General features: G+C 41.4%; 1 protein-coding gene across 2 annotated transcripts in view; it reads right to left on the bottom strand.

The window, feature by feature from the left end:
* Positions 1–15,436, bottom strand: part of MFGE8 (milk fat globule EGF and factor V/VIII domain containing) — a 205,150-nt gene that overhangs the window by 42,327 nt on the left and 147,387 nt on the right. Inside the window, exons 7-8 of one of the 2 annotated variants that reach the window (XM_069222710.1) lie at positions 12,826–12,970; positions 4,131–4,333 (exon numbers count right to left, since the gene is read on the bottom strand). In XM_069222710.1, the coding sequence (XP_069078811.1) occupies positions 4,131–4,333; positions 12,826–12,970 (348 nt within the window). The remainder of the gene's footprint in view (positions 1–4,130; positions 4,334–12,825; positions 12,971–15,436) is intronic. The other variant, XM_069222709.1, reaches the window with a different exon arrangement.

The raw sequence follows: 15,436 nt of genomic DNA, 5'->3' as shown, positions 1-15,436 counted from the left end.
TCAAGTCAGATAGGAAGGGCAGGCATACGTTCAACAACGGCAGACACAGTAGTCGCATCGACTATATTTTGGTCGATGTGAGGCAGTGGTTTGCAGTTGTTGATATGCTAGTTACGGAACGCCCAGAGAGCGATCATGACCCGCTGGTTTTGACCTTAAGGGATTCCAGCTTTCAGAGGTCTGAGGGCAGTGGTCCTAATATAACAGAAAAAGAGGTCATTGTGAGCAATGATACGCGCAGGGTACGCTGGCCCAAAATAGCTGGGGACGCTGGGGCCCGTAGGGCGATAAGAACCGTAGTGTCTAGTTCTGTGGAGCTTTTAAACAATTGTGGCTCACAGGACGAGATTAACAGCGAACTTATACGTACCCATTCTGACTTGTTTCAGGAACTTAAAAAGTTGTTCATTAAATTTATCCCTAAACAACCTAGGACCAAGAAATACTCATCCACTACCTGGTCTGACAAAGAGTGTAGCAAGACAAAAAGAGTTCTCTTTGAGGCTATTAAAAACAAAAATCATAGCCAGATTAGATCTTGTAGAAAACTCTTTAATGAGGCAAAACGTAAAGCAAAACAAAAGTGGGACGAGGAACGCTGGCTTATGTTGTCAGAAGCCTGTGGTAAACGCAATATGCAACAGTTTTGGTACCTCATAAAAAGGGGTATCTCGCAGGACGCCCACTATAGCCCAGCATTTGTCTCTAATCATCAGTGGGTAAACATTTTTGAGGATCAGTTTAAGTGTCATACAGTAGAAGTGACTATACCCTACTGTCTTGAGCCCATCGAGCCGTTAATATTCTCAGTTACTGAAGTTATCAATTGCCTGCAAAACATTCCCAAAGGGAGGGCCCCTGGCCCAGATGGTATTCCAGCTGACATTTTTTTGGAAGACCAGGACCTGTGGGTACCTTATATACTCCACCTGGTGAATGCAGTTGCAGCAGGCGCTAAAATTCCTGACTCATGGTATGGGGCAGAAATCCTTCCTATATACAAGAAAGGCGATCGCTCAGTACCCTCAAATTACCGGCCTATCAGCCTTATTGATGCGATCCAAAAAATCATAGCGCGCCTCATTTTAGGGAGTATACAGGAATGGATAACAGACTCAGATATTTTGACTCCGTTGCAGGCGGGTTTTAGAACTCATGTAAGCACCCTTGATCAAGCCTTTCGTTTTGCCCTTTTATATTGGAAAACAGTTTTTTTGGGTAAGGGCAAGTTGTATGCAGCTTTTGTGGATCTAAGATCTGCATTCGACTTGGTCCCTAGGACTAAATTATGGGATTGCATACTGGAACAGGGAATGCCCAGGGCTCTAGTGCGACTCTTAATGAATCTTCATGCATATACTTATGCCCAAGTCCGCTGGGGCAAGCCTGGCGAGGTTACGGACAGGTTCCATGTTTTGAAAGGTGTTAGACAAGGATGTGTCCTGGCTCCCACTTTGTTTTCCCTGTTTATTAACGGGGTTACCAAATATTTTGTAACACATCCCACGGATGCTCCCCAGATAGCGGGAATGAAAGTACCATTGCTCATGTTCGCGGATGATACCTTGTTATTATCAAAGACAAGGCAAGGGCTCCAGCAGGCCCTACTCAGATTTGAGTTATTTTGTGACGAGCATGAGCTAGAAGTAAATGTTTCTAAAACAAAATTCATGGTACTAAGAGGTCGAACACAAACTGTGGCAGGGGTTAAAATGGGTGGTGCTATTCTTGAGCAAACTAATGAATTTACATATCTGGGTGTGCATTTTAGTGATAATTTTAGTTGGAAACCCCAGATTGATATCCAAGCACTTAAACATGTTCAACTAGGCGGTGCCCTTCTTAAGGAATATAAAAGATCATTTACCCGCCCGATGTCCCCACTTATGGAAATCTATGGGTCAAAAATTCTTCCCTCAGTCTTGTACGGGGCAGAGCTTTGGGGTTATAGCAATCTGGACCGACTGATGCTGGCCCAAAACAGATTTACAAGAGGGGCGGTTGGTCTTCCGAGGTCATCTCCACGTATCCCGCTCCTTTATGACCTTGGGCTCCAACCGGTGGAAGATCAAGCCAGATTTTGGCCTTTGGCCTTCTGGCGGAGGTTGTGGTCTACCCCAGAGCTGTTATTATATGCGAAAGCTTGCCTCGAGGTAAGGGACACCCTAGGATCCGATAAGATTGGTTGGTTTAAGGGTGTTAGAACCACCCTTTGTGCCATGGGTCTAGGTGCCCTTTGGCACAACCCAGACTCAGCTACTTTTCCTTCAAAAAAAGAGCTGAAACAACTATATTGGGAATGGGTGGTAGGCATAAGACACTCATCCCTTATAGGTAGTTCCCTTATAACAACTTTTGTACACGTGAAAGATGCCTCTGCAATTGAAAAGTACTGGGATGTTATTACAAAACCTATGGACCGCAAATTATATCACCAAGTTAGAGTGGGCTCAATACCATTAAGGTGTTTAACCTCAACCTGGGGCACTGGCGGCCCAGATAAATGCCCATTGTGTACTGAAATGCGGGAAAATGTGAGCCATTTGTTTTTTGTCTGTCCATTATATGCTGCCCCAAGGAAGAAGTGGTTGGTACCCCTATGCAAAAGTCTGGGCACACAATCGGCCGAGACTGCTTGTAGGATCCTTAAAACCGATCCTTCACCTACTTTAGCAATAGGGGTGGCCAAATTCCTGGGGTGGGCATGGATAATTCGTTATGAACTATTAAAACAGCTACATGTTTTAGATAAGTAAATTATCTTGAACTTTAGAACTGAGTTTTTAAAGTAATGTACTTCTTTTTTTTAATATGTTAAAATATTTAACAAATGAAGCATTAGATAGATTTAATACGTTCTTAGTAGCTTTTATGAAATATTGTATTTATTGTTATAATCGTTAGCACTGATAATTTTATAAGTATTATGACGGGTAGTATGTCTTTTATGATGAAATATCGAATAAAGACTTCATTGACTGACTGATTATTCACAGGCAAGAGGATACATTAGAGGAATGTAGCAAAGTAAGGCAACACTTGTTCTCTCCAAAGAAAGACATGCGTCTGTGGGTGATATGTCAATGATGCCAGTTCTGGTAAGATCAAGCCAAGAACCAGGCCCTGGGAGTGTCCTTTATCTCGCCAGCCAGAGCTCAGTGGTGAGCTTGATCAGTTTGTGTTTTTTATACAGATCACAGTGGTGCTATCCTGCAAGGTGGGTGGCTGTGTCTAGTCAGCGGTAAAGTCCCTAAGCAGAACAATGTATGGATGCCAAAGTATTTTATGATACGACAATAAATCAAGTTCGCAAAACGGTATTTTCAGGCCCTGAGGGACCTTACTAGAGGACAACATAGTTCTTATTGACACAAGAAGACTCTATCCAACTATAGCCTTCAATAAAGATATTGCATTATTTAAAAGAAAAATGTATTCCCATTTCTTACATTTATTCCGTACAAGTAGTTACACCCTAGGAAAGTTTGCCCTGGGACTAAGTAAATCATTCAGCAATTGAAAGGTAAACGGACTAGAAGTTGAAGTTACTTTTGAAACACCCATGTTTTGAGAGAACTTTTTAAACCTGGCTGTGATCAGTCAAGAGGGGGTTGGAAGTAGGAAGAATATTCCAATTCTTGCCAGCCAAATAAGAAAAAGAACAGCTGTCAAATTTGAAGCGCTTAAAAGACATTTGGCTAAGTGTGGAACCTGTCTCTTCTGTGGTCTAGAGGGTTTTGCGATTCAGACAGCAACAGTCTAGGATGATGTAATTCATACGATCAAAAGCAGTCTGCACTTAAGGGGTCTGTCTCACAGAGCAACAGCTTCCTTGCAGAGATTTCTGTCCAATGACTCTCTAAGAAGTGGACGAGCTATAAAAATGGACAAATATTTTTATATGTAGGGTATACAAATACTGGTATAACAGTTGATTCCGGTGCTTGAAAATTTGTGCACGACAATAAAACACCTAAAAAAAATCTTAATTTCAGAAATGATACCAAATAGATGTATTACTTTTCCTGCATTCATAGTTTTCTTCTGTTACAGGAGTCCAAACCTGCTCTTGCAGAAAAAAAATCTTTTCTAAGTAAGATTGACAAAAAGATAGCTGTAAGATAACCCACCTGAAGCCACTCCGAAGGGTCATTTGTTGCAGCCGTCCAGGCGTTTGTCTTGCCAAGTTTGTCCAGACGAGCATAGTGTGGGTACCAGGTGAAGGCATCAATCCCCCATGTCTTGAAAACACTGGACGCTGTGATCTGCTTATCGGAAATCAGGTGTGATTTCATGCCCAGTGGCTCAGAGCAACCTGCCGTGTTGAAATACACTGTAACACAACAGTTCACAGAGAACAGAGGTGGTGAAAGGGAAGAGTACAGAGTAGGGATCCATTGCAGCAAGCACAATGGATGTACAGCAGTGGTAACAGTTGTAACCCACATTCAAAGGCTGAAGCACAACCAGCTTGCATGCTAAGCAGTACACCCACCAGCTGACAAACAACAAACTCATCTTTGGTAGAGAAAATCCCACTGAGAGCAACAAAATAATATATTTTCATTGCATTATTTCATCTACATGTTTGCCTTCTCTATTGATCTACTGATTCGTTGGATACAGAATACTTCTGAATGTACTATGCGGAAATCAAGATACATGCAGGGTTTGGCCTTCTGCAATTCAATGCAATGGGCTTATGGAAAGGCAGAAGCAAGTCATCTGTTGCAGCTAGGTAAGGACTTGTCATACAGGACTGACTTTGAGAAAAAAATTATATGTGTATATATATATATATATATATATATATATATATATATATATATATATATCAAACAAAGTGGTCTGAGAGTTATATATACATTATTCTTCACTGAAAAAACAATGTTTACGTGGATGCTATTGTTAGATCTGAATTTACTCATATAAAATCATAGAAATTCAGCAGTTAGAGTTATTTCAAGTAACTATAACTAGCGTCCGTAGGTAACTATAACTCGTGCCCTCGCTATGCACAGTTTTCTCATCGATAATTTTATTGCAAATGTTGCAGTGATAATATCAAAGATGCCAGAGAAGATGTCATCAATTATATATTATGTGGAGACAATTAGCTGTGCATGGGGAAGGAGCGAATTATAGTTACCGTAGGGCTCGAGTTATAGTTACTTGAAATAACTTTAACTATAACTGCTTAGTTTAATGTACTTTGTACGAGTAAATTTAGAACCTTACTATAACTTCCCTGCAACCTTTGTTTTTTTTCAGTGAATTTCAATGTTTTTTTATCGTAAAGTAATTTTAATTACTACATAATTACTATACGTTAATCCATAGACAGCCGGGGGGGCTGGCTGCAGGCCCTTCATCCAAGCTCTTTTAACCACCTAACCCTCTTTGGCTGTACACATTGAAGGTTGCCACAAGGCCTGTTTCAGCTAATTTGAGCCTCAAACACCTGTATATCACATCCCTTGGGTCAGGGTACCGCCACTCTGACCCCTTATGTAATTTTATTTTTCAGCCCCGGGGACCGTGTTCTAAATGGCAATGGCAACTTTCTGATCAGACTGCAGGCAGCCAAACACAGCATTCCTATATCTTCCCTTTAATATTTCAAAAACTACTGAACGGATTTACACCAAATAAGTGAAAGAACAATCTGCTTACCAATAGCTAGCTTTCTGCCAAATTTGGTGTGATTTCGTCCAGTGGTTTGGGCTGTAAACGTGTTCAAATGTCCTATGGGAATTAACATGGGAAACACACTTTTTGGTTTTTTTTGGACTCCCCCTTCCTCTCAGCCCCCACTTGACGAATCACCCAGAAATTTTCTGTGCACAACAAGAATCACTGGCAGACTTTTTGGGGGGGAAATTTCATGAAGATTTGTCAAACAGTGCCAAAGATCTAGGCAAGTCAAAAAATGCTCTATAACTGTGTATATGTATGTATTTATTACTTTAGATCCTTTTTAAAATAACTTGCACTTCAAACCATTCTGTGGGTACTTAATAAAAAGAGCCAAATATTCAACTATGCTATGGTGAGGACCTTGCATTAAACACTTGAAAAAAGCAATCTTTTACTAACTTTTTGGTACTCTCAGGGGTTTAGCGTCTAATGAATTACTGCAATCCCAAAACATGCACATTGGATAAATCAGACTAACAGCATGCAGTTAGTGCATTTGACATGTTGCAGTGAGAGGTCGAGCAAGCCTCCCTAAGTGAAGCGGGAAAACCTGAAATTATCCCCTAGTTGGTATCCTCCTTTGGGGTGGAGCTGCTTTCTCTACAAATGATTCTGCTCTTCCTCTTGAGTGTTAAAAAAACTATCTAAATTGTAACATGATAAAATATTTCTGTCCGGTTATGTAGATGAGGTTACCTAAATGCATATGGGTATTTAAATAAGTTAATGCTTCAGTTTTTAAGGATATATATGTATGTAGGCACAGAGTAAGAAAATAAGTAAAAACATTCTATCTATATTTAGTCACAAAATACATGTGTATATCTGGCCATATTATTACATCTATGTGCTATAGATATATATATAAATGTTCCGGCCTTCTATAGAGATATCACTGACTATTGTGTGCATATGTGTTTGTATAAATAAATACATTTATGTAAATATTTAGATATGTGTATGTCTACATAAAATATCATTAAAAAATACCTTATCCTTTAATTTCACTCTCCGCAAAACAATAGTGTAAATGCTTGAGATCTTAAGAGCACAAACTTAACAACCTTAAAACAACTGAACCTAACCTTGGGCTCCCCAGTTGCGTGCTGCTCGCCACAAAGCGCTTTCACGCATCATGAGTAGTAAGCGCTATATAAATACAATTTACAATTTGAAGGCTCCCTAATTTACCTCCTTGGATTATCATTATTTTATAACTACTGAACAAAAGGATTTTTGAGAAAAAGATAGGGTAAAATACGTTTACTGCAGTGGATGATGTTCAACATGTTTAGATGCCCGTGATTTCCATAAAATACGTGTAAAAGTGTTGAATTTGTCAAACGTGGACATGAGTCATAATTTTCCAAGGTCGATAATTGGAAATATTTTTGGGTGCATTGCAGTTCTGCATGCTGCCAGAAAGTGTCGCTCGAGAGTTAGGACACGGATGTGAGGAATAGGGAAGCAGAACTATGATTGCGAGAGATAAAGAGCAAAACCAGATACAAACGTTTAACGCCTGCTAACCAAACCTAGTTTTGTACAAAGTATTGCTAATCTCACAGAAATGTTTTTACAATCCTCTCTATATCCAGCACAAATCTCAACTGCCCAGGTGAGCTATAGATGCACCATTGCTTTATTAAATTAACTGTGTAATTATTTTATGTAATTATCTAATATATTTTTATTTTTAAATTGTAATATAATAATTATAGATAATTTGATTTTTATGTAGCTATTTAATATAATGCGGTTTTATAGAGAAGGGTGGTCTGTCCCTCTTTTGAATTCCAAATATTCCTCTAGTGAAATTTACAATGAGAAGTTAATAGTGTGTGTGAGGAGAGGCGTTTGTGACTGGCATGTCTGCAGTTCTTTAGATGGAAATACAGAAGTGCTGGTACTCTTGGCTTAAATTGTAAAATAATAAATGTAAGTGCCTTAAGCCTGCTCAGAAGCCTGAAGTCAGTGCTATTAATTGTCAGCGATGGCTGTGCAGTCCTGAATCCACCTCAAACCTCTTTAATCCAGTAGCCACCCCTCTCTGCCCCTTTATCTCAGTCTTTCAGGTTCCTGCTTTCCATCTTTCTGCTTTGTGTGTTGTTCTCTCTCTTGCTCTTTGAAAATGGCTTGTGAGGAAAGATAAGTGCCAGTCCTCAAAAATGAGTGCTGCTAGCCCCCACCAGCTCAAGTTAAGCACTGCTGGTACCCTCTACCCAGAGCACTTATTTGCTCCTGAGAAGTGCTGCTACTCTTCCATTAAATCTATTGCTGTGAAGTGCAGGTACTCTTCCTTTCAAATTGAAGAAATGCATGTGCGCTGTACTGGACAGTGACTGCCCATTTAAAGCACTGCCTGTCTGACTGACTCACACATCAAAGGTCAGAGTCAACTCACATATGAATTTCCCTAAACCGTCAGAGGACTAACCATATAAAGGACTGTTCTGTTCATGTTAGGGACTCAGCAGTGACGTAACGTAAATTGATGAGGACAACCTGCTGAATGGGAAGAGTGGGCCTCCAGTCTCCAATATCTCACAGATATTAATTGGACTTGGGCAGAAAGACCCCCCCCCCCCGAAGGATTGTGGCCCCCTGCACAGCAGGGGGACACAGGAACCATTGTTACACCATGGAGATCCAGTATGGGTATAGTGGTGGGTGTGGGCTTGAGAGGGAAAGTGGCAGCAGGGTCATCACAGGTGCATTTAAAACTACATTGTGAATTAAAAAAAAAAAAAAAAAACTTTTCATGGGACCCAGTGTGTGCACTGGAAATAAGGTTTAACTTGTACTTTCAAGTACAAAGTGATGTCTGTCTTCACCCAACACAAAAAGCCTCCGAGAAATTACCACTCACTCTTGAATAAAGCGATAACATCTCAATAGGTGACCCTCCTAACTTCCATATGCTTTTTTATGGTTTGGTATGATTTTATTTTATTTTTATGATTTGGCTTGATATTTCAGATGTCGTCAGGCAATTATATGCGCATCACTAGAGAGTGGCTTTGGCTCCGCCTTCATGTTGAGGTCCAAGATTGCCTGCTTTGATTGGGCAGAAGTTGTGTGCTTCCAAAACAAAAAGTGCTTGCCCTCCAGCAGCTGTGATAATTTTTTTTATCTATCTACCTAAGAGTAGTGCACAAACACAGGACACTGGATGCTATTAAAAAGTGTCGTAGATAACTAGATAAGTTATGTTGTTTTTCTCTTGCGGCACAAGAGATGGGAGGAGGGAAGTCATTAACCTACATGGATTTTTAGGTCTGGCTTGATGGTGCAACTGTCTTTCCCTTTGAAGATGTAAATATTTATATATTATATTTGGACTATTATTGTTTTGTTGTTGTACATGCATATGAAATAAATATCATTTTTTGTATTATATTTATCTTGACGGTTTTGGTTGTTTTATATTGTAAACAACAGTGTATATTAGCTGTAGCTCGTTTTCTTTCTTGTGTGCAACTGTCACCTTACCTTTAACCTACACCAATAGCATTGTACAGTTATTTGCTTCCACACAAATATATATCTATTCCCATGTTTTTTCTTGTAATGCTTCATGTTACTATACAACTTTCCTTTAAAGCCAGATCTATTGTTATTGCCAGTGCTTGTTATCTACAATGTTTATACTTAGTTCCTACTCTTGCAATCTCAGAAGTAGTGAAAAGCAGCTTGCATGTGGAGGATACCCCAGTCAAACTTCACAAGAAGGTGATGGCAAAGTTCCCTGCTGCACAACCAAGACCTGAGGCTCCTGAATGGCAGGCGGTAAAACATACATGAACTTTGGGAGGTGATAGGGATTGGAAGTGCAGTGTGTAAATGTACCCCTCTGTGGGGTCTATACAGTCAGTGAACCATCCCTGCCCACTCCGAAAGTCTTCATGATGGAGGTGTGAGATGGGTGGCAAGAAAATCCTCAAAACTAGGGTGTTTGTGGGTGACGGAAAATATAGACCACCTTCTTAGTGGTCTTCGTGTTTTAACTGCCCTTTATTAAGTTTAGATTTTTATGTACATATGTGAAGCACCTTCTTATTGTAACATTATGGGAATGTAGAATGCCGTTCAAGAATAATCTACTATGCCATGCATGGCCACTTTATTCCTCATTCTGAATATAGGTGCTCTGTGACATATTACAGGAAGAGTCTGACAGTCATTTTGCAACGCACACCATTACAAGGTCTTGAAATCAGAGGAGTTTCGACCAATTTTAGGAGCAAAATGACAAAGGCCTTTTCAACCATACATGTACATTTAGAGACAAAAATCACGACATTTGTGCATGGCAGGAATTCAGAGAAGAGAATTTGTGGCGGGTGTAAATATGTTTACTACAACATATTTCTTCACCATGACTGCAGAGAAATACATTGCTCCTACACAAAAGGTGGGAAGTTGGTGGAACAAAGCTCGATTAGCCAGGAACATTTCTGAATACACATAAAACAGGTGCATTAGTGGGCATTAATAAACTTCTTTCTGAAACTTTCCCGCCCTGCAAATGGTCGGAGATTTACTGCAGGAAAGGACTGGAGCAACTCTTCGTCCAACTTTGGAAGGGCAGGTAAAGAGAACTGGTGACACACAAACTTGGAGGATATGTAGAGGAAAGGGAGAACTATTTTTCTCTGTGGCGAAAAAAAGAACAAAAATGTGCGTTTGCACACGGACATCTTTTCCCCGGTGTGGCGCAGAGTTCCAGGCGTATCACAGGGAATTGCAGAAAGTAGTAAGCATTCACCCATTACTAGCAGTTGCATGTCACGATTTACTATTTTCCTTAACGTACTCATTAATCCAAATGAGATTTCAATTTAGCAGGTCCCAGCTTAAAGGTCGGTTAGTAAACCCTCACCCTACAAAACAAAAGTATTACCATTCATAAGAATATTAAAAAGGTAAATATAAGATGCTGTTTTTTCACCTTACAATCATACGGGACAGGGATTTTTTTTTATAACAGACAATAAAACTGAAGCGGATCTATTTTGTCAACACTTGATTTTACATCCAAGGCACGAGGCGTGAATTGTGGTTTTTACCGTCAATGGGCCCTTCTGAGTAAAGAAGTGTCCCCAGCTGCGCTCTCGCAAACCATCCCCATCGAGGCTCATGGAAAAAGACGCCCTTCAAACAGCACCCAGTGTAGTGTGCACGTCTGCCGGTAGCCACTGTGGTCTCGCATTAATGCCACTACCTAGCGGGCCTGGAATTCTAATCTAAACATGAACACTTCTTGAGGGGTCGATTCCACACATTAATTCCTGAGTATATCCTTTTACCGAAATTTTGAAAAGAGGGATTGTTTCCCCACCAAATTGTGTGTTAAATGCAACAATGGCCAGAGGACTCTTGTTCTTGGGGGAAATATGTACCTTAACCATCCTTAAAAACGTACCTATTGTACTGGGCCGCTTTATGGCATATAATTAAAGGATGTGCAAGGGCGGTGTTTCTACAATAATAAAGGAAGGGTTTTCTTCGCCTGAGGGTTTGAGATAAATCTCTCATCGCCTGGTACTTAGGAAGCAAGAGCACACCTGGATGTCTAGGGGATTTAAGTCCCTTTTTTCTCGCCCCTTCATCTGGTGTAGATCAGGTGCTCGGGGTGCCCCAGCGGAGGCTTATGTCTCTCAGATGTCTGCATCATCCAATCATTCATGCGTTGCACCATGGATGGGAACTCCTGTCATTGTTATTGGAGGTAAATGATACTCCTGGCTCTTGGGCATTCTCTGCTGGCCAGTGTCATTTGAACTCTGATGGCCTAAAGTCTATTATATTACTATTTAGAGGTTACTGCTTTGGACTTTTTTTTAATCCATGTGAAAATAGATTTGCCCTCGAATTTGAAATTTGGTGGTGGAGGGAGGGAGGAGTGCGCTTAAAATTACAGTCCCTACTTCAGTTTGGGTCCTCTTCTCAAGCCATATGTGACTCTGGATCCAGTTAGAAGCTTAAGTTGCTCGACTGGCGGAGGGATGGTGACTTATTAAACGTGTTTGCATTAAAGTAGGACATGGCATCAGCTCTTCGAAGCCTTAACTTTATAGTAAGAGCTAATTCAAGGGCCTTGGAATTCTTAGTAGCAACTCACCATCACCCATCCTAAGTATGCCCACACCTCATAGCACTCTTCCTGGCACACTCCACATGCAGCCCATGGCTGGGTGGATGAGGTCGCTATGTCAGGCCCACACCTTTACAGCACTGCCCCTAGGGGTGGGCTGCAGACGAAGCCGGACCTCCGTTTTTACTCAGAAGACAAAGGACCCTGTAAGGAGGCTACCCCTTTCTGCTAGCAATAACACAATTCACCTCTCGGTGGTTTTTGTACTCCATACCCCCCCTACCCTGGTAAGGATGTTATTTTTTCCTGAATTTGGCCCCCATTAATTGGAATCATATTTAAGCTCATGTGGGCTATGACGTTTCTCTTCTCTTATTTCCACTAGACGACAGCTCAGCAGGCGAAAGGAGAGGCTGAAAGTCAAAACATATACGGTCATCTAGCAGCCAAGGCTCAGCTGTTCATGCACGGTGGCATGAGTAAAACAATCTTATTCTGTTATATATCATGGCTGACACCTTCAGGATGCAGGCCACCATTAAAGGCAGAGAAGCGCGAAAAGTGCAGATCAATAAAGAAGTGTTGCAGTTCTCTGTAGGGAAAAATAATCTGTGTGATGCCAGGTCAGTCTCTAAGCAAACCAGAATCTAAAGTGGCCTGATCTGAATTGATATTGTTAATGTTAGTTACTGCACAAACTTTCCAGCGTGTGTTGCCACCTAGTGGACATGTCAAGCTATTTCAGCAATTTCAGGAATATTTTGGGCAGTTCTTCATGCGCGCTGATTTAATTATAAGCATTTCAATGAGATATAGTGGAGCTTTCCAAATACAGGAAACATATTTCTGAAGTTGCCGACTTTGAACAGAGGGAGAGTTGGTTTGTCCAAAGGCCTTCTCGACTGTCCTCAGAAACCATCCAGAAGATGACAGGGTGCAAGAAAAGGTGCTCATGCGCGTACAACGGGCAGGAATAGGAGTTAAATGAACACTGCAACCGTGACAGACTCGCTAGGCATGCAGAAATTTACCATTCATTTCACACCCCACAAGCTCGAAGCGCAGAGTGCAGGCATGGCGGCACACCACCGGGTAGATGCGGATGAACTGCGCTATCAACGGAGGATCAAACATGTTGGCCTTCATGCTGTTGTTGTCCATATTTCCGGTGAAGACCTGCAGAGGGAAAAGGATAAAGCAGATTATGGTTAAGTTTTTTTTAATCTACTTCACAGGACATGGTGCTCCATTTCCGGTGCTTCAGGGGCATAGCTTCAGGGGGGTGCTTGGGGAGTTACATCCCCTAATGCATTTTCTGGAAAAAAGCTGGGTACGGATGCTTTCATCCGGGTATGGTGAGGTGTCAGTTGAGTTTCACCAGAAATTTTGACGTAAACACAGACGAAAACGCACACTCTCTCTCTCCGCTCTGAAAGTCTTCAAACATGTTAGTTATTTTAACAAAATATACAGTTTTGTTGACTTACCTACTACCCCTGCTAATCCACGTTCGTCTCCCTTTTCACTGCCTCTATAGTCCCTCTCACGTGCCTTGCTTGTCATATTATGTATTTTGACGTCGTACACCAGCGTGATTGTTGGAAGTCTGTAGCTCACCCCCCCCCCCCGCCCCCCCAAAAACTTACTAACCAAGCAACGCCCCTGGGTGTTTTAGCCAGAGAGTCTGTGATTCAACGAGTACCCACAGAATCCGTTTTTTGTGCTACTGGTTGCAATTCAAAGCCTATAGTTTTACTGCTGCATTGAATTCAGCACAGCAATTCCTTCAAAGCTGAAATAAGTGCGTTTCCCACCATTTCACCACCAGTACCAGATTTAGGGCCCGATTACGCTATGCAACTTGTTTAACGTTTGTGACAGAGTTTCCCATCCGCCAAAGTCGTAACTAGGCCCTTACTGTCTTACTGTGTGAGCTCCACCAACATTTGAGTTGCCGTCTGAAGTGAGTGCACCACCACTCCACAACCAGCACTTTACGTAGTGTCTTAATGTGAGTGCACCATCACTGCACCACAATACTCAAAGTTGTGATGCAAGTGTGTCCTCCTTTGACCTCAACACCCATTCCACTTTGTGAAGAGAGTGTGCCATCATTACCTCCTCATCCACTTCCTCTTCCCAGTCCTCACAAAGCAAGCATTTTGCACCTCTCAGACAGGCATCTGCTGCCCTCCTAAAACAAACAAAAAAAAAAACACTGGGTGCTCACTGGAAGAGGCCTTCCCACCATCCTCATTCAGGTAAATAACCCAAAACCACCAACACCAACCTCTGTTTTGTGTCTGTCTCTTGACAGCCCCCCTGCTGTTGCTCCAGAGGGGGTCTATTGTTATGTTACCTTTTCTTTGGATCCAGTACTTGACCCAAGTCTAGAGGTCCTTGGAAATGAAGATTGAGGAAGACCTTGCATCGGCAAGGGGGTATAGCCTTGTTGAGCTTATATTTTAAGGTAAGGTTGACCCTTTTGTTTGTGAGTTGGGATCAGCTTAAGAAACATGTATTGTGGGTCTTGGCGAGAGGAAGGAACATGTCCTTATACAGTGTGTGGGGTAAGGTGCTTATCTCTTCATTCATCTACTTGTCACTCAAATAGCATTTTAGAGGAAGTGGAGCTTAGTTAAGACTCACTAACTTTCTCTAAAGTTGGATGAGAGAGGGGAGTACGTATTGGGTATCTTTTCACAGTTCACACAGTTTCACAGTCAATCACTTGGAAGGATCAAAAAGTTCTCAGTACTTCATGCCTCATTAATGCAACTGCCCATCATACTGGATTGGGAGGCCAATCCAGGGTGGATCACATTGGATTGGTTGCACAATTCTAACACTGCATAGATTTCTAAATCACTAATCAAGGACTTTCGTCTCTATTGCAAAAAGGCAGTGATTGTTCAGAACATCTGGCTAAGATAGAAGTTCAGACTCTTTTTTTTTATTTTTATTTTCTAACCAGCATCAATTTTGATGGTCTTTGTTCTGCTGCACTGGTTGCAGGCACCACTATCCTGGTTCGTTGGTGGGTATGTGCCTTAACTGGAAGCTAGAGAAGTACACAAGTCTCCCATCATGAATCTTCATTTCCAAGGTTCCAGGCTCTTTGGTCAAGCTCTGGATTACTTACTTCACAGAGCTTTTAAATGTGCAGAAACATTCAATTCCTTTTCTTTCCAATGACAAACCAGTCCAAAGAGTGAAACTTGTAATGAGGAGCTTAGTGGTGAAAGCCACCACCTCCTTCACCAAACATTTAGTATGAAGTGAGTCCAAAAGTGAACATCAAGAAACAACAGCACAAGCTTCTCTTAGAATACAAAGGCATGGTATGGGCGTAGCAGTGCAAGTAAGGCCATAGATCTCCATGTAGTACATAATACAGCACCAGGCACAAGCATTGGTCTTCAATGTGCACTCCCATCTTGAGACACTTCAATAGCCCCATTAAAGAGCAAACCCTCCTGATTCACATATACACAACCCAAATGGAGTCTCCAACCATTAGGTTGTTACTACTGCCATTCTGAAATCCTTTCTCCAGCCCGACAATGACTTTACAGTGCTCAGGAGAAGTTCCCAGTTGAGAGTATCCTAGTGTCAATGAAGTATATATTGAATTTTCTAAAT

This window comes from Pleurodeles waltl, chromosome 3_1 (assembly GCF_031143425.1).
Source record: "Pleurodeles waltl isolate 20211129_DDA chromosome 3_1, aPleWal1.hap1.20221129, whole genome shotgun sequence".
Lineage (NCBI taxonomy): Eukaryota > Metazoa > Chordata > Amphibia > Caudata > Salamandridae > Pleurodeles > Pleurodeles waltl.
Note: the sequence above shows the minus strand (reverse complement) of the source record. Positions and strands in the feature narration are given on the sequence as shown.